This window comes from Dryas octopetala, chromosome 4 (assembly GCF_963921425.1).
Source record: "Dryas octopetala chromosome 4, drDryOcto1.1, whole genome shotgun sequence".
In the NCBI taxonomy this organism is placed as follows: domain Eukaryota; kingdom Viridiplantae; phylum Streptophyta; class Magnoliopsida; order Rosales; family Rosaceae; genus Dryas; species Dryas octopetala.
In genome coordinates, this window is record NC_141369.1 from 2474874 (window position 1) to 2498915 (window position 24042).

The following is a 24042-nucleotide window of genomic DNA, read 5'->3' on the forward strand; positions in this document are numbered from 1 at the left end:
TTGGTCAATAGTGAATATCATGGTATTTTTAAAAAGTTCATCGATTAATTTATAATATTGAAAATATTTATTAATTTTTTTGCATTGGCCCTAAGAAAAAGTATGGAAATAAGGGTGTCACTATTCGGACCCAATTTTTTTATCAGTAGCCCTAATATACTTTTTACACCCACCTTCATTTTAAAAAATGTTAAAATTTATTAGTACACCCAACATGTTTTCCTAAACTATCCTTACTAAAACCCAATAACTAAACTATGCAAACATCACACCCAACAAACACATGCTTATTTAAACAACCCTTTACACTGTCTTCCAAACCTTTTACCCTTTACATGCTTATTTAAACAACAACATCGTCAACGGTATGTTGGGATTGTTCATATACAAAGTGTATTAATTGATGAGTATAGTTGTATTAATCTTGGATCATATAAAATGTTCCAATGTCTCTAATCTAGGACCTCTCCTTCTCCAACGTCGATCTATATTTGAAAGGGAGCCTATAAAGCTTCAGAAGAGTAGTGAAGAACGTCATCTGGTTCAGCATATTCGAGTCAGCCATTCTTTCCATCTTAGGGCCGATCAAACCTTTTACTACTAGGAAATACCCCATTAGATATCACTACATAGATATCAGTTTTAACAAAATTGATATTGTAGAAGTTTTTTATATCAGTGAGATTTTTAGTTTTTTAAAACGGATTTCTAAACACATTTATATATCACCAAAATTTTAAATCTGATATCTAATTTTTCGGTATAAGTTATTATTCTATAAAAATCGATATCTAAATCCTTACTGATATCTTTGCTTCAGCTAAAAAAAATAAAATAAAAATTTGAAGACTATTACTTAAATTTTTGGACTAATTTCCCAATACTTGAACCCGATACCCTCCTCTCTCAAACACAAACAGAAATACTCTCAAACTTTACTCACCCCAAGCTCTCTCTCTCACACCCTCACTGTTCGAGACCACACTCACCGCCCTCGTTCTCTTCAACCTCCGAATCCAATCGCAGAGACAGAGATCGACATAGACAGATGGAGAGAGAGAAGAATAGCCATGGATGATAGCTGTGCGGTGTGCGGTGTGCGGTCTGCTCCCCCTGCGTCGCTCGCCTTCGCTTCATCTTCCCCTATGATAGCTGTGCGGTGTGCGGTGTGCGGTCTGCTCCCCCTGCGTCGCTCGCCTTCGCTTCATCTTCCAAGGGGCCGATGCTGCATCTTCAAGTCCGAGCCAGCGAAAGAGAAAGAGAGAGAGCGCGGGAGGGAGGGAGAGAGAGAGAGAGCGCGCGCGACAAGGAAGGTCAGGTTAGGGTTTTGAAAATCTCAGAAATTGATGGATTGATGGCTCAGAAAATCTCAGCGGGTTTCCGATATTTTCCAGACACGACGACGTCGCTTCGGATTCCTCAATCTCCATTGCCGGAACCTTATGCTCGAAGCTCCGTTCATTACCCTGTTGGAGAATCCCATTTTGATAAAACCCTAGAAGCTGCTTTTTCACTCCTCAATGTCTCGGACGGTAATGGGTCAGCGCTGAAATACCCATCAAACTGTCATGGGCTTGGTGGCGATGATTTTCTGCCATTTTCTTATCTGCCAAGAAACGACGAGTCGCAGAGTCTCAATGGGGTTCTTTGGCATATGGGTCTGCAAGATTGCTGGGTTGACTCTAATCCTGACGGCTCGGATGGCTTTCTGTCTAATTTGTATAAGCCTCTGAATTGCTTGTCTGTGGCTGATTTGCGTGGGAGGATAGCTTCTTTGGCCAAGGACCAAAATGGTTGTCGTTTTTTGCAGAAAGCAATGGAGGTTATGCCAAATGAGAAGTCAATTGATATAATATTCTTGGAGGTTATAGAACATGTGGCCCTTTTGATGCTTGATCCTTATGGGAATTATGTTATTCAGAAGCTTGTGGAAGTGTGCAGTGAGGAGCAGAGGACCCAAATTCTCTTAACGTTGACCAAGAATGATTTCAGCTTGTTAGTATTTGCCTTGACACTCGTGGGTATGGTCGGTGCCTTACTGTTGTTTGTATATATGTGAAGAAATAGTAAAGTTCTAAGATTGCTGACCAAATTTTGATTTAATGGCTTATATTATTGTATTTCTTGTGTCAGGACTCGCTTTGTACAGAAATTGTTGAAGCATGTTACCACCAAACAGCAAATCTCTCTGATTATGAGAGCTCTAAGCCCGGGTGCTGTTGCATTGAGTAAGAACAGTAATGGTCAACATGTCATCGAGCATTGCTTAAAGAATTTCTCTGTTGAAGACAATAAGGTAATGGAAGCTCTAAGCCCTGTCCTGTTTTGGCGATTTGCAATTATCATTGTATTTTGTTATGCTACTCTTACACGTTGCATTTCGAGTTGATGTTTTGTCAATTCTGTTAATGTCATTTTCATTATCAGTACTTTGGTCTTTGGTATGATGTGGTTGGCTATTTCTTTTTTAGTTTTATTTTTGGGTTCATAGAATAGTTTTAGAGTCTAAGTGGATGTATCAGATACTGATACTTTCAGAAGGGATTAGATTATCTGTAATCTTCGTTTATTGCATACGCACTTTATTTATATTTTTCATATGTAAATAAATTTTGTTTAAAAGTACATATTTACTTATTAAATACAAATATATGTATGTTTATACATATGTACAATTAACATAATGTACATATGGTAATTGTTTCTGATTCTTTGGATATGCATTTGGGCGGCAGGTTTGAGATCTCAGGTTTGGGCTTCTGTGGTTTGGGTGGTATTTTCATGCAATGGGGCTGTCCTTAACCTCTTGGTTGGGAAAAGCCAGATTGTTGTTTCTCATACTGCTACACCTGCAAGGGTTATAAGGGTATATATGTTTCCTGCCCAACATCTCTTATTTATTAATTTACTAGCTCTTTGCATATGTTCATTGCCTTTTTTCTCTATGGTCAGATCAATGTTGTTACAATTTTTTAGTTTGAATGTTGGATTGATTATTACTTCAGCACTTGCATTTTAGCACCTATTTTTATGAGCCTGACCTCGAACTAGCTAATTTTTAGGTTTTTGATTTGGGGGAAGAGGCACCCGATAAGGTGCTGGTCCGAATCTATGCCAATCTTGAAAAGCTCCAGCGCAGTGGGGACAAATTCGCTAAAACGATTCAAGAGAAATTGAGAATAATTGTGAGTCAAATTATAATCAACACTAATGCTGTGAGTTTTTTTTTTTCACTCTTTATTCCTTCTGACATGTACCAAGCCCTCTAGGTTGCAGGTGGTGATGGAACTGCTGGCTGGCTTCTTGGAGTTGTTTCTGATCTCAAATTATCTCACTCACCACCAATAGCAACGGTACCCTTGTGAACTGGAAACAATCTCCCATTTGCATTTGGCTGGGTAGGGAATTTTCTATCCCAATAGCTTCATGTTCTAGAATATAATCTTTTGTATGACTGGTTGAGCTGTCATGTATGCACACCACAATATGTTTTGTTAATACGCAGGCGGTTAGTAGTTAGCAATATGATTGCGCTCATCTCTTGTTGAGACTTGTACTTGTATTTCATGTCTTTCTGTATTGTGAAGTGGGGCAAATCAGATTTGCATAGTTTGAGTCAAGTAACTTCTGTGTGTGTGGGTATTTCTTATCTTTGTGTTTTTCTTGTCTTCATATATCATTTAGATTGAAGAGCAATTTTCTAATATATTGTATACAAAAGATTATAACTATCTTTGGAATTCAACTTGTTAATACACTCTCTGAAAGTGGCATATCCTACTATCCTTCTTGTACACATAATTTTCTTCTTAATCCTTTGTATTAGTCTCTAAAATCTCATATTTTTCTTACAAGTAGATGTTCATCTTACCAAAAAGTTTCTCCATTTCTTGATTCAAGACACAATATCTGCCAGCAAGGCTTAAGCAGTGCTGCCATGTTTGAACTTGATTCAAGTTTAATTGTTTTGATAATAATTATATAATTGTCATGGGTAATGTAAGTAGTGCAGCCATTGATCACCTGATTTGTGCATGAATGACATGTTGTTTGCTAATGCAGGGGAAGAAGAATCCCGGGACAGATCGTCATGCTGTTTATTTCATTTTTGGATCAAGTAAAGAAAGCCAAGGAAATGAAAATAGACAGGTATTACAGCCAACATTATTTGTTTTTACATTTTAGTTATTGTAAATTCCAAGCATCTTAGATGGTGATGGAGAATTAGAATTAAAATAAGTTAAAGGTTTGATTTTTTAAATATGAAGTAATATGAGAAAATGGAACTCTCACCTTGAACGTGAGTATTTGGTCTGGAGCTATGAGCTTCCCACTGCTTCCATTGATTTCTGTAGGACCAAAAACTACACTTTCCAGGGTTCCTTCCAAGCTGTAAATGGGCCTCAACTTTCGGCTAAAAGCAGAGCTGCCAGCAATTTACTATAGATAGTGTTTAAAACATCAAAAGGGACTATATAATTAATGGCTCTCATATATGGTTCCTTGTACATGTAGAGTTGCCTAACAAAGCAGGACATGGAAGCAACATTTAGCAACATATATATAGAGAATTAGGGACTAATGTCTGATGGCAAATTTTCGTCTTTGAAGTAGTAGAGGAGAGAAAATAAAGATATAAGGAATCATCATGAATGATCATTCTTTTTCTTTTTCTTTTTCCTTTTTTCAATGCATCCTTGGATATATATTATTACACACACATGCACTAGTGATTGTCTTGTTAGCTTTACTCAAAATTATACATTCCCTGATAACACACTTTTCATATTGGTGATCTGTTTCCAATATAGATGCTACCACATATGCTATTCTATTTCTCTGTTGTAATGCATACTCAATCCAATCAACCCCATATATGGAAGTAGAATATATATAAAAGTCATTGTAATGCATTAAGATTGGCTTATCCTCCAGTCTGTTCTGGTTAGACCACTCTGTTATTTTAAAGTGAAAGTGTGAAACTTTTTCTTCTTTTCTTTTCTTGTTGATGTTCCTTTTGTGAAAGTTCCAAGCTCTCCTCTCTCTTGTTTTAGATAAGTTCTGCTTTTTTACCCATGCAAATGTTTGTGCTTTGCAGGAAGGTCACCATACATTTCGTGGGGGGTTTTGGAATTACTTCAGTATGGGTAAGAATTCTTCCCTTGAAGTCCTGTCAAGTATTTTGAACCTTAAATCTGCAAATTATCTGCTTCATTCTAGAAAATATCTCCTTTTGTGAGTCCATTTGAATCCCACCATTGTCACTTGTCAGTTATAATATTTTTGAATTCAATCAGAAGTTATAAAATACAATCAGAAGTTTGTTATACATTTGTTGTGGTTAGAAGTTTTTTTAGTGTTGCTAGCTGCTTTGGTCCTATGACAATTTTCAACTATATGTGGATAATGTGCCAATGTGATGAGTTCTTTTAATAATTGCAGGCTTTTGAGGAAGTTGAGCTCCCTAGGCTAAAGAAAGAGACCCCAAGTATTACACTCTCAATAAAAGGACATGATATGGAAACTGTGGAAGTAATCTTCAGAATTTTATGGACCAAGGAATATTACTGTATAGTTAGGTAACTTTTATCTATGTAAATGAATCCTTTTTAATTTTGCTTATATTAAATCTGTATTGGTTTTGGATAATAATTATCAATTAGTTATAGGTGTGCATAATTTAGAACTAGTCATATATGCCTTATATTTTGTGTAGATTTTTGAAGTTTCTTAGGGGGTTATATATGGATTATGGTTATCCCTACTTGTAGAGGGATTTGTAATTCTTTTTTGTTAACTTGAATATGGGTTGAAATTGGATGTTGGAAATGTATGAGAATGTTGGATGAAATTTATGGAAGCATTTAAATTGCACAAATTGGCAGGAAAAATTAATATCCAACAACCCATTTTATTTTATTTTTTTTTAATTCAAAAACATTTACAATATCAGTTAAACACTGATATCTAATGTGTATTAAATCTGATATTTATACAGGTATATATATCGAAATAACAAATAACACTGATATATCATGTTATTTTTATTTCACATTCTAACTCAAACATGATGTTTAAGAGACTTATAATATCTAAAACAACGAATAAACAGATATCTAATGTGTACATATATATCGATTTTAGTTACAAATTCGATGTGTTAAAAATATTATATATCACTTTGATAAAAAAAGTGATGTAACAACCTACCAAATATAGCTTTTGATGAGTTTATAATATCGAAAAATAGAACCAAAAAGATATTTAATATACCTTTTAATGTCAGTTCTTGAAAAAATAATGATATTGAAAGTATATTACATATCGGAATCCGTTCATTTAGATAGCGGAAACTTGAAAATTCGATATATATTATTTATTAACAATATCGGATATTTAACAAATAGGATGTCTAATTTGATATAGACATCGGCCCAAAACTGATATTGAAAATAGGGTACATTAGATATCACGTCTGCCCTTATCGGTCGCAAACCTAATAGACATCGGTGTTCCACTGATATCTAATGGGGTATTTCCTAGTAGTGTATATATATATAATTTTTTCTGGAAATTAATCTTTCTTGATTAGATCACAAGGTAATTCCCTTAAATTATTTTGAGCAAGTACTTCAATTATACACTGATTTTCAACTTAGTACCCAAACTTTCAAAATATACAAAAAAAATCCTCAACTTTAATTTCGTGTCAAATACATACCTCGGCCGTTAACCGCCTACGTGTCGCCGACGTGGGCCACGCAGACAGCTACCCTAGCGCAGATGTGGCTGCAAGAGGTTGGTTCCCGCCTAAAATGGCCACGTCAGCCCTGCCACATCTAGTAAAATAATAAAAAATAATTTAAAACTCAAAATTGATTTGAAAGAAGATGCCGTTAGGAAACTGAGATTTGTTATTTGAGGAAGATATTGAGTCTTGATGTTGGTTTGACTGGTGTTGATCGGATTGAAATTGTTGTGAGAGAACAAAACTTAGACCTCGTTCGATTTGGACATATTGATCATTTTATCTATTTACTTGGAATTCATATAATAAATTCCCAAATTATGAAACTGGCGTATTTTTTTATAGTAGGCAGAAGGAGCTTCACCTCTTGGCTATTTTAGTGGCAAACAAGTGAAGGATCATGAGTAGGAATCAATTTCAGAAAGGATTCGGCATACCTCGGTGTAAACTGTGAGTGAACTTTGTTTTATAAATGTTTTATGCAATCTGGGTTTTATTTATTTCAAGAAAATTATTTAATTATTGCATGCTAACTTAGTTGAGGGATTTAAACAAGCTAGTGCATGTTTATTCATTTTGAAAAGAGGAAAATAATAATGATTTACTATTACTGTTTGGAAGCTTAAATTTATGATTAATTATCTTGGAATTTTCGATTAATGATTTATGAGATGTTTTGGAAATCTGTTGAATTGAATAAGTTCAAAAATCTTTTGTTAAATAATTGTTTTGATATGAGTTAAGGAAGTGAGATTTTGAGATCACGGTTACATTGCATGATTTTCATAAGGAAGGGTTATGGAAATGGTTTTTGGGTATTATTCTAAGCTGTTTATGATTAAAATTTCTATGTCTTTGAAAGAGATTTTGATTGAGCAGTTTTCACGATTTGAGAATGATTTTCTTTAAGCGGAATTACTAGAAGAATTATATTTTTCAGTTTTTATCTGGATGAGTATTCCTGAGATGTGGTTTATAGAGATATCCAAAAGCGGTTTCAAACCACCATATTAGTACCCCCTCAGCAGGTATAGATTTGCTCTGCACTTGCCTAGAGAGGACTCGGCGGTGTATAACCAGCACTTGCTTTGCACTCGCCTAGAGATGACTCGTCAATATATGACCAGCACTTGCTCTGCACTTGCCTAGTCGGCGGTGTATGACCAGCATTATATATTGCTCTGCACTTGCCTAGTCGGCGGTGTATGACCAGCATCACATATTGCTTTGCACTTTCCTAGAGATGACTCGGCAGTGTATGACCAGCATTATAAGCTCTGCGTGCATGTATGACCAGTTTTTCCTTGGATACTAGTGTGGCGTGAGGTTTCAGTTTATGGAGTATTTTGAGAAACGAATTTACAGCAGTAAATACTTTATATGACAGTTCAGTAGAGCACTACGTTTTTTTAATTTAGATATTTTAAAAGTTTTACTGCTTGAGAGTATTATTTGTTCTTTAGAGTTTGAATTACAGTTTTGAAATGATTTAAAAATGGATTTGAGAAATGGTTTTGAAACTGGGGTATCTTTAAAGGAATGAGTTCAAAGTAAACGAGCAGTTTTACAAATGGTTTTCAAGGGTTTGTCTTAAAGTATTTTTGTCCACTCACAGAGATTATTCTCACGTTTTTTTTAAATTTTTTTGTTTTTTACGTTTCCCTCCAGGTTTTAGAGATCGCTGAGGTTAGACCGCACCACGTCGAGGCATTAGTTTTTCCCCACCATTCATCCGTCAACATTGTTGGCATATTATTCTTATGTATTTGATGTTGTAAAAAATCCTATTTAGTTATGCTCTATTTAAATTCAGATACAAATTTTAAATACAATAGAGATTAGCGGGCCTAACACCCGGTTGGACTCCACAGGATCACTCCGGATTCCAGCGTGGAAGTCTGGGGACGGTCCTGTCAGATAAACTTCGTGGTCGTGGAACCATTGATTGCTTGGGGCATGTTGAACTTGTAACTGAGCTCATGAGAAGGCTGGGGGAGACAAAGCCAAAATTGAAGTCAATTGCATGTGGTGGTTGTCTTGATTGCAAATGAAGAGAATTCCAACGACTTTGTCTAGTTTAATTTATCAAAATGTCAAAATCAATGACTTTGTCAAACGGTACTAGTTTTCAAAAGATCATAATAAGGGCAAAACTGGTTTTACAAGACAGTTTGGGGTTTTCAACTAAAACTTGGGTTTTAGAATGATTGTAACCTGCCAAGCATACAAGTTCACACACAATCATCTTTTTAGAATTCCAAGACAGATTTCACAACAAAAAACAATAAAAAAAATCACCATGAAACTCAATTTTAAATATCTTGAGTTGATAAATGCTTACCTAAATCTCTATTATGGCATAACAACTTTGTCTACAGGCCATGCTACTGTACTGCCAAGAGCTTCTTCAATACAAGTCATGTCAGATGAAGGCCTCCATAAATATGCTTTGGGTTTCCTTGCTATATATATCTACCCAAATTCTCATGGCATTCGGTCCTAGAGGAATATGATGGGATCACTTGAAGACCAACGTCCTTCAGCCACTATCTCACCAAATCCAGTCCAATCTAACAATTTGCACTTGCTCTTTGAATTATTATTCACACTCTAACAATAAGAAACAAAAGAAAACATTAGTTATCTTTAGATTGATATTTCAACATGTATATGTATGATAATTTAGTACAACTTAGTATTTTACCGACAGAGAAGATAAATTGTCATTTTCCTCAGCTTGTTGACTCATGGGCATAACAACTTTGTTAGCTGGTCATGCAACTGTATTACCAATAGCTTCTTAAATACAAGTCATACAAGATGTAGGCCTCCATAAAAATGCTTCAGGTTGCTTTGCTATGTCAATCCAAACCTTCATGGCATTAGGCCCAAGAGGAATGTGATGAACAAGTTCTTTTGTATCACTTGAAGACCAACGTCCCTCAGCAACTATATCTCCTGATCCAGTCCATTCTACCAACTTGCACTTGGTTTGTGTGTGAGTATTAACACTCTATATAATAACAAGGCAAACATAAGAAGAAAAAATATTAGGTATAGTTTTAAATTGATATTTGCTCCTGTACATAGCTTTTTTTTTTTATTTTTTATTTTTCTCATGCAATACAAGTAACAACTTTACCACTGGAGATCGAAGAAGCATTTTCATGTTCCCCATTTTGTTGACCCCCATTTGGTTGACCCTAATAATGTATAAAGTTTGGATTTAATCAGTAAATAGGTTACAATTGTATCTAAATCAAAAGAAGATATATTTAACAGTTTTTTACTTGCCTGAATGTTCATAAATTAGACCATGGACTAAGTCCTCCAAATACTTTATCCTATCTTTAAGTTCAATTTGCCCTTCTTGAAGCTGGGCCACATGTTTGTCCCTCGATTGTAAGAAAGATAATTTAGTAAGGGTCATTCCTTTTCCCATTGCTCTTATCTTTCTATTAACATCTGGACCAAGGACTTTGGTTAGAGAATGTTCTTTCACATTAGTTGTTGAGCACGATGGTGAAACACTTTCTAATTTTTTCAACTCTTCCTAAAGGAGGTGATAAAAAAAAAAAAACAAGTACAATAAAAACAAAGTACCATACAAAATTAGGCAGATATATCATAAAGGGGTGCCAGGTAATGTAAAGTATATAGATGATCTTTTTTACAATAGTTTCACCGGCCAGCTGATGTGTTCACTGGTTTACCATCTTTTCTCATGCGTGATTTAATCCAAACTTGAACTCTAAAAATGGAGGATGGGTTTGCACTAGTCTTTTTCTGAAAGAAAAATAATAATATATATCAAACAGAAATACCACTACTTGAACTATTTAATAAACAAAAACCTAGCTAAAAATATATTAAATTTAGCAGGTTATATATCACCATGTCAACAGTTAATCGAGCAAATCCATTTTGACTGCATGTGTGTGGAATTTGTTTGCGCCTCATTTTTTTGTACTCTCACTTCTAGCCTGGGACAATTCATTTTAAAAAAACATGTAAATAACTTATGTAACTTTCACCATAAAAGTACAACAGTTAGTTAATCAATGTGTTTACCTTAAATGTTGGACTTGTTTTTGACTTTACAAAACTCTTCCATACATTAATATCTTTAATGTTATCAGGCCGGAGTTTAAGCCTTTCTTCTTCATTTGGTGCTATGAGTATTTGGCAAACTAATCTTGATTTTGAAGCTCTCTAAAGGCAGCCCATCTCCTTACTATTTTTATATAGGGTCAAATTATCAAATTGATTTTCCAAAAAATTTAGAATTCCTAAACTAATTCTTCAAATTTTCTAGAAAATACTAAATGTCAATTTAATAATTTGACCCCATATAAAAATAGTAGTAGTTAAGATGTGTTCGTAGGAATTTTCGGGAAATTTTTTTGTATCCCGAGCTATTTTTGGCGAATATTCAAAGTTTGTCTAGGGACCAAATTGATGTTCGATGGCAAAGATGAGGGATGACACTGAGTGAAAAATACACTTTAGGGACCAAATTAATATTTTGGTGAAAGTTGACGAACTATTTGTGATAAAAACCCAATTCAAAATACACAAATCCAATCAAATCTTTCTGACCATAAACCAAAGTATGAAATAAACCATACGCATAAACCATACCCAATTCAAAATAAATCGTGGCTTGTGACGATCTGACGGAGTATCGAAACTAGATTTCCCAATTTTTGAGTGGACCTTGATTCTTTTTATTAAATTATGTTTTACCATGTGATTTCGGTCTCTTTAATTTAATTTGAAATCGATTAGAGTTTTAAATCTTAAGTTTGCTTAAATAATCATTCGTATAGTTTGATTTCCCTTATCTTGGAATTTATATTTTAGACGATTAAGAAATATTTCAACAAGTTTTTGGATGTGGTTCATATTGAAGAATTCTTTATTTTAAAAGGGGGTCTTTAATTGTTACTTAGTCTATTAAAAGATTACATATAACTTGGATGTTCATTTCTTTGAATATTTATGTATGGTTTGAGACATTGTGATTTTGAGGAAAGTCACATTTTTGATGAGTTGGATTGTTTAGGAGAGTTTTGGAAGGAATTAAAAAAATGCTTAACCATTTATCTTAAAAGTAAGTAGAGATTTAAAGAATATTTTAAAACTGCTGTGTAAGTGCACGTATTGATCGGACGAGCCTGCCTGTGTAAAATGCATAGGATTGTGGCCAGGATATGAGCTTGCTCGTACGGAGTGACCTCTCCCTACGAGATTGTGGCCAAGATATAAGCCTGCTCATGCGGAGTGACCTCTTTGTACGAGATTGTAGCCAGGATAGGAGCTTGCTCATGCAGAGTGACCTCTGTGTACGAGATTGTGACCAGGACATTGTCTACAATTACGAGTTTGGAATACGGTAAAACTTCATTTTCCTTCCAAGGATTTTTCTATTTCATAAGTTTAAAGAGGAAATTTCTTTTTATGTTTAATATTTATTCTTAAGTATATGGTGCTACATAATACTTTTACTCTTAAAGTTTCAAAGAACGACTTTTTACTTGTTTAACCCTTCTATCTTGTGTATAAATAGTTCCTATGACGTTGGAGAAGAGATTTTGAAAATAGTTTTAAAACTGGGGGATTTCAAAGAGCGATTGTAAGGTCTTAAAGATTATTATTTTATGACTTCTAAAAGAATAAATAAATTTTATGATTCGTTTTCTTAACTCGTCCATTCACTGAGTTTATCTCAAAATTTTCTTGTTTTGTCTTAAATTGTTTTTCCCCCCAGGCCTTAGCATTGGTGGAGGTCGAACCAATCACGTCGAGGCATAGCTGATAGGACCGCCCCCGGATTCCACCCTGAATCTCGTAGAGTCCTGTGGGAATCCAAAATTAAGAAAAATCCTACCGAAAATTCGGCAGAGCCTCCCCTGAAAATGGACTAACCCAAAATTTTATTAACCTGTAAAATCACTTCTAAGAACTTCAACCACCGCTGCCACAATCAAAAAGGGTCTCAGACCCAACAATTTCAAGAAAACCATCTTAAAATTTAAGTGTGGTTATTAGGGCCACTATTCTATTACAAGAAACTTTTACAAAATTTAAAATGGCGCCTGCAAGGTCCGAGTAAGGAAGTGAACGTAAATGCCTCGACGTGATTGGCGCGACCGCTCCTTGCCTGGGAAAATTTAAAACAAAATAACAAAGCGTGAGGCTTCAAAATTTCCCATAAAATACATTAGATAGCAATTTTTAATTTAAAACTTCAATAAGAACACTAATAGTCGAATAATTAAATCTCAAAATTTGAAACTCAATCAAGGTAAGATCTTAAGGACTGCATAAGATCTCCTCGTACTAGTACCCAGGGAACTGCTGGTATACACGCAGAGCTTGTGATGTTGGTCATACACTGCCGATTAGGCAAGTGCAGAGCAGAATGTAATGCTGGTCATACACCGCCGAGTTATTTCAAGGTGAGTGCAGAGCAATATGTCATGCTGGTCATACACCGCCGTCTAGGCCAGTGCAGAGCAATATATTATGTTGGTCATACACCGCCGTCTAGGCCAGTGCAGAGCAATATATAATGCTGGTCATACACCGCCAAATAGGCCAGTGCAGAGCAAATGCTGGTCATACACCGCTGAGTCATCTCTAGGTGAGTGCAGAGCAAATCTATACCTGCTGAGGGGGTACTAATAGGATGGTTTAAAACTGCTCATTTTAATAATAAAATCATTTGTACCCAAACAAGATTTCTGACCGTTCAAAGATCACCTCGTTTCAAACATCTCTTATAAATCTATATAATTTCTGTTAATTGGAACCAATCCGTAAAATCATATTGAAATGGGTTTTTCCGTGATCTTCCATTTGAAACATATTTGACAAAAGTAAAAATGTATATATAAACACCATTGCTCATTTAAATTCATAAAACTCGTAACTCCAATCAAACCATATCAAAAGATACTTAAACCATTGAAATTCACCACATATGTTCATAAAGAAAATGTCTAACTCTCAATCAATATTTCTAAGCTAAAACTCATGATAACCAAAATAAATAATAAAATCATAATTTAAGAAAAATACTTTCAAGATAATAGTCTAATTCAATTTCTATTTTTTTTTCTCAAACAAATTCAAATAATTAATATAAATTACGAATTTCATAAATCATTTAAACTCTTAAGGGTCCACTCACGATTCATCAATTCTCAATAAAGCTCAAGACAACGAATAAAAATTAAATTAGGAATTTCATAAAAACGTTTATAAAATAAAGTCTACTCACTATGAAAAGTCCTAGCTTCGATCCCTAGCCGGATCGTCTTGAGCCACGATTATCTCGTCTATAAAATAAAACAATAAACATCCTATTAGTCTCGACTCAACAATATATAAAGTGTGTGTGTGTGTGTGTACGAAAACTAACGTCCTACTTGCCCAAAATATTTAATCCAACGGCAAATTCCTAAATTGCCTTATTGCTCCCAAACTTAACTAAGTCCAAATCCTTCTCGGCTTCAAATCTACGACATCCACATTCTCAATTTCAACCATAAATTCAAATGGACCCATGCATGTGGCATACGTTGATTGAGAATTTGCCCAAGAGTTAAATCGATACCCAAAAAAAATGTTCGATCACGACTAAACATGAAATTTCCATCAACCAACATAGCATCCATCTAAATCAAATCATTAACGAACTAGGTATGGTACTCAAATAATGCTAGATAATTAAAATGGCAGCAGGGTGGTCGGAACTACCGTCGTCGCCACTCAAAGAAGCGGTCCATAACTCAAAAGTCGTAAATTCTCCAAAATTCATTAAATTGTCGAATCTAATCACCCATTAGAGGTCCATCGGGGTGGAAATTGTCCAAGAATTAACCAAAAACCACCCCCATGGCCGAAATCAAGGAGAACCCGAAATGGGTGTTTAAATCTCACTTTTTCATCTTCACAAAAACTCAGTATAAAAACAACGAATTCAATAGGGAAAAGAGAACCCATAACAAGAGGAAGGAAACCCACAAGAAATCGAGGTGAAAGGAGGTTGGAAGTGGCTGGAATCTGGCGAGAACAGTCGGCGATGGTTGGCTTCTAGGAGCGATTTTGCGTCGTTGCACTGGTTGGCCGGCGAGAGGAAGGGTCTGCAGGGGTCGGCGCTGACGAGAAGATCTCGCCGGCGATCTGGGTTGGTCTGGGTTGGCCGGCGGCGTGAGTTCTTGAGGGTGGTTGATGTGTGCGCAGGGGGAGGGTACGGGGAAGAAGAGAGAGAGAGAGGGAGTGCGGGAGAGAGAAGGGTTGGAGAGAGAGAGTGTGTGGGCTGGCCTTTTAATTTAAAATGTTTGGGTTTCAAATTACAAAAATGCCCCTTCTAGAAAAATCTCTATACTTCTTTCCACGGAATTCCGATTTAGGATCCGTTTCACCTACGCGTTTGTACGTTTAAACTCTATTTAACCATGTAAATTTCAAAATTTTAAAAGATAACCTCTCCATTAATTCCCTTAGAATCATGAGGGCTGAAGTCTCTAGGGATACTAAACCCCCTAAAATGGACCAATACGACGGGGCCAAGGACCCCTACGATCATCTCGACAGTTTCAGATATGCCATGGAAGCCCGTCAGGCATCTGAAGCCACTAAGTGCAGAATCGTCTCTTCAACCTTGAAGGGATCGGCACGGGGGTGGTTACGAACCTTCCAGCCGAACTCTATCGATTCTTTCTCCGACCTCTGAAGGGCTTTCCTGACAAGCTATCGGGTTGTATCTGAACGACTCTACAACCTGAACGATATGTCATTAATCAAGCAACATGAAGGAGAAAGTCTTAAAACCTATCTGATCCGCTTCAACATAGAATACACAAAGTGCCACAATTGCGACGACCGATCGGCCAAGAGTGCCCTCATGCAAGGTCTGCTCACTGGGGGACTTTGCTCCCATCTGATGAGGAACCCTCCTTCTACTTACGACGAGCTCTCTGCCGAAGCTACCAAATGGGCACGAGCAGAGGAATGAGATGCTCAGGTAGAGGCCCTAAAATCCAAGCCGACCTTGGTCAAGAGGAAGGAGGGAGAGGTCGTAAGCCCCAAGCCTCAAGTCCAAACTAAAAAGGCCAGAACTGAGGAGCCGTGCCAACTTCTAGGCAAAGGGCCTAAGTATGTCCAATACACGGAATACACCCCTCTCAATGCCAGCTTGGAAACAATTTTCTCTAAAATCAAAGATCAACATCCACCTGCTAGGGAGATCAGAGGTCCACCCCCGGATCAGATTAAAGAGGGCATCTTTTCAAAATACCACTCCAATCACGGTCATGTCACAAGTGACTGTTACGCTCTTCGTGACGGAATAGAAACTCTTGCCCGAGCGGGTAAGATCAATCAATTCTTGACCGGAGACCAAAAAATACCAAAGATTGCTCTAAAGAGGCCCACTAACACCATCGAGGTCCGGGATGCCGCCATCGGATCGATCGGTGGGGGACCAACTTTTGTTGGAAGCTCGAACCGATCCCAGAAGGAGTACGTCAGACAGGCAACCCATGCCTACGAATCCCTGTCAATCCAAGCAGGTCAGCCTAGCACTTCCAAAAGACAAAGGAAGGATTGGGCACGGGTCATCTTCGAGCCTAACGAATCTAACGAGATCATCTTCCCACACTATGATCCAATGGTCATAGTTGCCGAAGTGGCCGGAGAAAGAGAGAGAAGTTGGGAAGCCTCCATTTTCTGAAACTTGAAAATGAAGGAGAAGGAGAAAAGGGAGGGCCTTTTATACCCCCATTTTTGGCGCTTTAAATGCCAGATCTTGCCACCTGTATATGTTTAAAACACCCATAAATGAGGTGACCTTTACGTTCCCCCATGCAGACACAATCATGACCATTATCCCTTTGCATTTTTCCAAGACACCTTGGCCAATCATATGTCACCATCTGTTTGGATTATTGGGAAGTCAGTTTGGCTTGGATCGGACCATATGTTATTTTTCATTCCGGACCGGCACTTTTTCGACTTCCAATCCATCACGGTCTACTCAGATCGGAAGTTGGGGGACTTCTGTTTTTGGATAAATCCACATGGATTTAACAACCAATCATGGATCAACACGTGGTTGGTCAGATCCAACTTCAAACTTTGACTTTTCAACGGTCAAATGGGTCAGACTCAGACCTCCATATCATCATATCAGCTCGGCAACACTTTCATTGTCAGTTCGGATCGGCTCATCTCAACGGATCCTTCAAATTCGATCCGAGCCGATCTTAGGATCTTCTAAGAAATTGAGTGTTCATCTTTTCTTGGATATACCAGTTCGGTTCGGCTCGGCGCCAGGTGATCATCTTCTCGGGAAGATCTAGTAACCAACAGATTGTCGTCGAGTGGCGATTGTCACACTATACGTTGGACCCGTCTGAACCGGTTCATCCATTTCTGATCCAAACATGAATATATTTCATACCTGCTTATACAATCTGTGATCAGCTCGGCTCGAACGCCACCGTCATTCTGGAAGATTGGAGTCAGGACGAACTGCCTTACTCGAATATCTCTGACATGACTCTCTGACAGATGGGACATCCCAGCTCATAGCCATGACTATTAGGGCATCCCACTTGATTTTCCATTCTTGCATTGAATGCAACATTAAATGTAAAGGAGATGGGTAGCTCTGCATGCCACTATTCATGACCGAACGCGTGGCCTCTTCTCAACCATTCACCCTCATGCAGGTAACTTACCCTTCACAACTTCTTTTGCCTATAAAAACTCACTTATGTGCACAAAAAGACACACATAACTTTTGCTCACAAAAAGCCTACCAAAATACACATAACCAACTGAGAATAAACCCAGAAGATCTTGCATTATTCTTCCATATTCTCCCAAGTTCATCACTTGTTCTTCCTTGTTTTTTAGTCAAACACCTTCAAATACACTTCACTGACTTCATCATCGGAGCGTAATTGGCTGGTACCACACCGGTCCTTCTCCTTTGATCTTATGTTCTTGCAGGAAGATCTCATCAGCTCCAACCAGTAATCCAGCAAGTCTTGATAATCTCAAATCAACATCCACCTCATTACCCAACAAGGCTTTCAATCAGCCAGATCATCCTCTTTAAGTTGTTGCATCTCTCTTACGGATTTTTGCATCAACAGAACTGGTACAATCATCCATGGCCTTAATGCTGAGTATAGGTTCAAGGTTGTGCGAATTATTAGATTTCCCGGTAATAATTCCTTCCAATTCAATGTGGAGATCTTCTCTTCTAAAACAGGTAACTGGAGAAAGTCAGTTGTATCGTGCCCACCAGAAAATATTAGTTTTGTTTTCTCTTTCAACCGGGCAGGCATTGCTTGCAATGGAATGTTGTATTGGCCTGATTATGGTGGCATTATCGGGTTGGATCCAGATGCGTTGGCGGTGCTCGATGACAATATTATTATTAACCCTAATGATCATGATCATGATGATATAATGGGTCGTAAATGTCACCGGTTCATTGAATTTGATGAGCCTGTAGACTATAGGATAACAGTTGAGTGCCTAGGTGTTTGCACGCGGGGTTGTCTGCAGATGTGCCAATTGTATCCCATGCCGGCCACTCTAAGTGGACCTCCAGTCAGTCTATGTGTTTGGCAGTTGAAAGAAGATCATCAGGTCGATGGAGATGGAAGCAAGTGGAAATGGTGTTTGATGGACAAGGTTTGCTTAGAACACATGGTTTCGGAAGATGGTTTGATCACCAGATGGGTGTAAATAGGCGCCACAAGACTTGGGTGCTGGCTTTGGACCCAAATGATGACAATATCTGGTATCTAGATATGGGTGGACAGATTGTCATCTGCAACATTCGAACAAGAACCTTAAAGATAGCTAGAGAGATGAGTCCATATATGAATGGCTTTTGGCCTTGGATGAGAGTCTTCTCAATTGCGATACCATGGTGGCCGACACCAGTTCCTACACTACTACCAGAATGTTCATATGACTAATCATCTGGGCATAACGACAAGTCACATAAGGATTAAGATCATGTCGTTTGAGCCTGGGCCCAAAGGATAAGCCCCTCCTAAGTTCCTGAGCTCCTGGGCTCCGACTTCTTAGGCCCAAAGACTAAGCCCTTCCTGGGCTCCTAGCCCCTGACCTCTTAGGCTCCAGCCCCCTAGGCTCCGGGCTCCCAGGCTCCGGCCCCATAGGCTCCGGCCTCCTAAGCTCCAGCCTCCTAGTCGACTCATTCGAACCCACGAGACAGGTGACACGTGGCGCTCCTACAGTGCGAATCATTACAAGGGACACGTGTCATCACCGGATTGGTTGACACTCTTCCAAAAGTATTATAAAATAGGTACTTTCTTGTCACAAAAGGAGAACTGAATCATTATCATATTATTCACTCACTCTACTCACAGATTCTCTGAATACTGACTTGAGCGTCGGAGGAGCTTCGGCCGGTACCACACCGGTGCCCTTCCCGCTCACTTTTGTGTACTTGCGCAGGGTGATTGGATATTACTCTTTCTCCACTATTCACTAGTCGGACCCAGCTACCTGTTCCTACCCCACTTCGACGTGTCATCCACTCAGTGGTGGGTCAACAGGTCAACGTGGTTTGACTCGACGTTGACTGCTTTACCATTTTTCAGAATCAACAGTTTGGCGACATCTGTGGGAAAGTTCAACTTTTCCCCATTTGATTCTTTACCCTCAGTTGAGGTGCACCAAAACCTTCCGATCTTCTGACCCTCGCGATGTCTGACGGAGGTCCTATTATCGACCAGGTCGACAACACCCCACTGGGTGATAAACGAGGCAAGAAGATTGCCGAACCTGATCAGGAGGCATACATCCAACGGTTGGAAGCTCAACTCCAACGAACCCAGAAACAGCTCGACCTCCAAAAGGACACGGAAGAACATACCACTCTCCGGAGTGGTGAGAGAAGGAACCCCCCCCCCCGAAGGGACCGAAATGTTCCGCGTCAACTGGACACAGAGTAAGGTAGCCGCCCACCCATAGGTTTCCAAAAGAGACTTGTCCACCCGGTCAGCCGGGCCCGATCTGGCGAGCATCCTACCCGCTCTGAAGAGTTCCATATTTATGGGGACTGCCGCCATCTGCTCGACAACAACCGTTCTTGACGAGAAGAGCAGCGGGCGAACCAGGGTGAATCCAACCCACGTCCCCAAGACTTTGAGGAGGGCGAGGCTACTCGTCCCAAGCGACGATGGGGATCGAGAAGAGCAGGTCTTTTCGGCTGGGCGCCGCGTAGGAGATGATGCTTTCACAGGTGAGCAAGTTGCTGACTCCGGTAACAGCGAATCTCTTCCACCAGACCAGCTCCAACAACTCCTCATGGACATCAGTGAGCACCTAAGGAGAATGGAGGGGGGCAGTCGTGGTGGACACCCATCTTTGGAAACAAGGGAGCTACCTGGACCTTTCACAGCCCGCATCCTGTCCATTCCCCCGGTTGGCGATGTCCGACCTCCCAAAATCACTCCGTACACAGGGAATGAAGACCCATATGACCACCTCATGAGTTTTCGATCAGCTCTGGAGTCTAAAGGTGCCGATGACGTTACAAAGTGTCGAATCTTCCCTTCTACTCTCTCTGGCAGTGCAAGGAATTGGTTCTATCAACTTCCTCCCGGCACGGTTGATTGTTTCAACGAGCTCCGAGAGCTCTTCCTAGGCCAGTATATCATTCAAACCGATAGGATTTACACCACAGATGACCTGACGCGGGTCCGCCAGGGCAGCAGGGAATCTCTTCAGGAATATATCACCCTATTTCAGCTAGAGCGATCACGGTGTCGCGACTGTGATGAGAAGGTAGCCTTCGCTACTTTCAAGGGTGGTCTCCTAGAGGGGGACTTCTTGTTTGAAATCAACTGCCGCAATCCGCGCACCTACAAGGAACTCATGCAAGAGGCCATTGCCTATGCTACAGCTGAATTCAAAACATATGGGCAGAAGCCACCTACCATAGATCGTCCAAGTACCGACCAGGCCATCATAGTGCCACCCCAGCCCAAGCCTTACTCGGGTAACTAGTATGGGGGGTCCGGGAAAAAGTTCAATAAATTCACCAAGAAACAATTTGGTAATGGTAGAGGCGGAGGACAACGAAGGTAGGAAACTTATCAGACATCCTATGCCTCCAGGTTCAAAGTCTATACAATTCTCACTGTTACTTATACAGAATTGTATCCCTAGATCAAGGACATACTTCCTAAGCTCCCACCCTGCCCACCACAAACACGGTACCGAGCTAACAAGAACTTTTTTTGCCTTTACCATGACGACCATAGCCATGACACCGAAGTATGCAGAGCCTTTGAGGAGGCCATAAAAACTTTGGTACAAGCAGGAAAGTTGGATGGTTTTGTAGACAAGGAAGCCACTGAGAAGGCCAAGACCGAAGGACAACGATGGGGGCGAGTCAATACCATCTGTGGAGGCCCAACCCTCGCTGGCAACTCCAACAGGGCTAGGAAAGAATATGCTCGAAGTGCTCAGAAATGCTCCGACGTTATGGCTGTAGACTTCCACCGTGCAAAGACTCCTAAGCTCGGGTGGTGGCCCATTTCCTTTGTTGAAGAGAAGGAACGTGATTTAATCTTTCCACACGATGACCCTTTGGTCATTGAGGCCACCATAGCTAACTTCGACGTGGCTCAGATCCTTGTCGATTGTGGCAGCTCCGTCAACATCCTCTTCGCCTCAGCCTTCACAGCTCTTGGAATTGACCAGGAGAGGCTTGACCGGTCGGTCGCTCCTTTATTTAGTTTTTCGGGCAATATGGTCACCCCTCTTGGTGGGATCTACCTTCCCCTCACCCTCAGGAGGTATCCTTCGTCTGCTACCACGACCACTCAGTTTTTGGTGGTCGACTGCCCCTCAGCTTACAACGTCATCTTGGGACGACCGGCCCTTAATCAACTGAAGGTTATGATCTCCACTCACTTGCTTTTGATTAAGTTCCCGACCCCATGTGGAACGGGGTAGTCAAAGGCAACCAAGTATCAGCCAGGTCATGCTATACGACTTCCATTAAGAAGAAGAAAGAGGCCAAGCCCTCTATGGCTGTTTCTGTTTCCCCCACCTGCCCTACCCCGGATCCTCCTGAAGATCCCCGTGATTCGTCTTTCAGAGCTATTGCCCAACCGGATGACAGTTGTGTGGAAGAAGTTCTCATCTCACCTGCCTATCCGGACCGCAAGGTTCGGGTCGGAACCCAGCTCAGTGTTGGTCTCCGAGAAGAACTCATCCACTTCCTTCGTGCCAATGCCGAAGTCTTTGCATGGTCCTATGATGACATGCCCGGGATCTCTCCGGAGGTAATCTCCCATAAGACTCCGCAGCACCGCCCCGTCCGACAAAATCGTAGGCAGTACAAGCCCGAAATCTATGCTGCAATGAAGGACGAAGTCGACAAATTACAGAAAATTGGTTTCATCCGCGAGGTTTCCTACCCGGATTGGCTGGCCAATATTGTGATGGTCAAAAAGTCAAATGGCAAGTGGCGAATGTGCGTGGACTTCACCGACCTCAACAAGGCCTGCCCCAAGGACAGTTTTCCTCTTCCACGAATTGACCAACTGGTTGATGCCACATCAGGCCATGCACTCCTTAGTTTCATGGACGCTTACTCCGGCTATAACCAAATCTTAATGCACAGTTCCGACCAGGACAATACGGCCTTCATTACTGACAGAGGCCTATATTGTTACAAAGTAATGCCTTTCGGACTCAAAAATGCCGGAGCCACCTACCAGCGTTTGGTCAACTCCATCTTCTCAGAGTATATCGGCAAGTCCATGGAAGTCTATGTGGACGACATGCTTGTCAAGAGTGTCCGGGCGGAAGACCACGTCCACAGACTTTCCGAGATGTTTTCAGTGCTCAAGAAGTACCAGATGCGCCTGAACCCTGCCAAGTGCACGTTCGGCGTATTTTCGGGAAAATTCCTTGGTTTCATGGTGAGCCAAAGGGGGATCGAGGCCAACCCTGAAAAAATCAAAGCATTGATCGATATGCAATCTCCCAGGACTCAGAAGGAAGTCTAGAGCCTAACAGGCCGGGTCGCCTCCTTGACACGATTCATATCTAAGGCCACCGACCGTTGTGCCCCATTCTTCAAAACCCTCAAGGCTCGGACAAAATACATTGACTGGACTCCGGAGTGTGAGAAGGCCTTCCAAGACCTTAAAGAGTATATGGGCAAATCACCACTACTCTCTAAACCCGAGCCAAGGGAAGAGCTACTCCTCTACTTGTCCGTTTCTTTGACAGCCACCAACTCGGTCCTAATTCGACTTGAGGATAGGGTCGAGCACCCGGTGTACTATACCAGTAAGGCCCTGCAAGATGCTGAGACCAGATATCTAGAGATAGAAAAATTAGCCCTTGCCTTGGTCACATCAGCCCGGCGCCTCCGCCTATACTTCCAGGCTCACCCTATTGTGGTTCTCACCAATCAATCGCTCAGGCAAGTCTTGCAGCGACATGAGGTCTCTGGCCGACTTATCAAATGGTCCATTGAGCTGAGCGAATTTGACATTTTCTATCGCTCACGGCCCGCAATCAAGGGACAAGCAATTGCAGACTTCATTTCAGAGTCTACATTCCTACCCGAGGCTGAGCCCTCCTCCGCCATTGTGTCGACCACCGACCCACCAACTTCTTCCACTCCAGCAATCAGGTTAGATCGCCCCATCTGGTCTTTATATGTTGATGGATCTTCTAACCAGCAGGGCAGTGGAGCCGGACTTGTTTTGATCGCCCCTGACTAGACCACCATCGAGTATGCTCTTCGATTCGGCTTCCAGGCATCCAACAATGAGGCTGAATATGAGGCCCTCCTTGCCGATCACCCGGTCATCCCTCCCCTTCTTCAGCGACCCTCCAAAATCTGTCACCGCTTGCCTTACCAGACGATCCTCCTCTGGGACCGGATCAGGCACATTAGCTGCCCTCTTGCCCTCTCTCCCGTGCTCGGCCACATCCACTCCAGTCTTCCTTTTCCTCCCAGGAGAAGTCACCTTCGGAACAAGGGTGTTGGTAGACCCACTATGCCTCATACCCCCCGGCACTGGCGCACCTCTACTTGTATTCCCTTGGGACATGCCACCCCCGGCAAGTAACGCCCCCATCATCAGCCTCCTTTGGGAAGGCGGGGCAGGACCAACCGGTCTACTTGTCTTTTTCGTATTGGCCATCTTCACTGTAAGACAACAAAATCGATGAGCACAAGTTATATCTTCATCAACCAACAC

General features: G+C 40.4%; 2 protein-coding genes and 1 pseudogene across 2 annotated transcripts; 2 read left to right on the plus strand and 1 right to left on the minus strand.

Moving 5' to 3' along the window:
• Positions 1-919: 919 nt before the first annotated feature.
• On the plus strand, positions 920-5851 carry LOC147286153 (pumilio homolog 11-like). The gene is given in 9 exon segments (XM_086241903.1): positions 920-1985; positions 1988-2021; positions 2134-2296; positions 2736-2866; positions 3063-3185; positions 3270-3398; positions 4063-4149; positions 5099-5147; positions 5443-5851. Coding segments are annotated over 4 exon segments (966 nt in total). The 5' UTR covers positions 920-1222; the 3' UTR covers positions 2742-2866; positions 3063-3185; positions 3270-3398; positions 4063-4149; positions 5099-5147; positions 5443-5851.
• Positions 5852-9100: 3249 nt separating this feature from the next.
• Positions 9101-12116, minus strand: LOC147286154 (uncharacterized; annotated as a pseudogene).
• Positions 12117-19861: 7745 nt separating this feature from the next.
• LOC147286155 (uncharacterized) lies at positions 19862-21772 on the plus strand. The gene is made up of 2 exons (XM_086240684.1): positions 19862-20782; positions 20981-21772. The coding sequence occupies exons 1-2, from the start codon at positions 19862-19864 to the stop codon at positions 21770-21772; spliced, it is 1713 nt and encodes a 570-aa protein (XP_086096810.1).
• Positions 21773-24042: the final 2270 nt, after the last annotated feature.

Coding starts and splice junctions, on each gene's coding strand:
- LOC147286155 (XM_086240684.1), top strand. CDS start 19,862: ATGGGGACTGCCGCCATCTGCTCGACAACAACCGTTCTTGACGAGAAG. Junction 20,783..20,980: donor GTACCGACCAGGCCATCATA/GTGCCACCCCAG, acceptor TTGTATCCCTAG/ATCAAGGACATACTTCCTAA.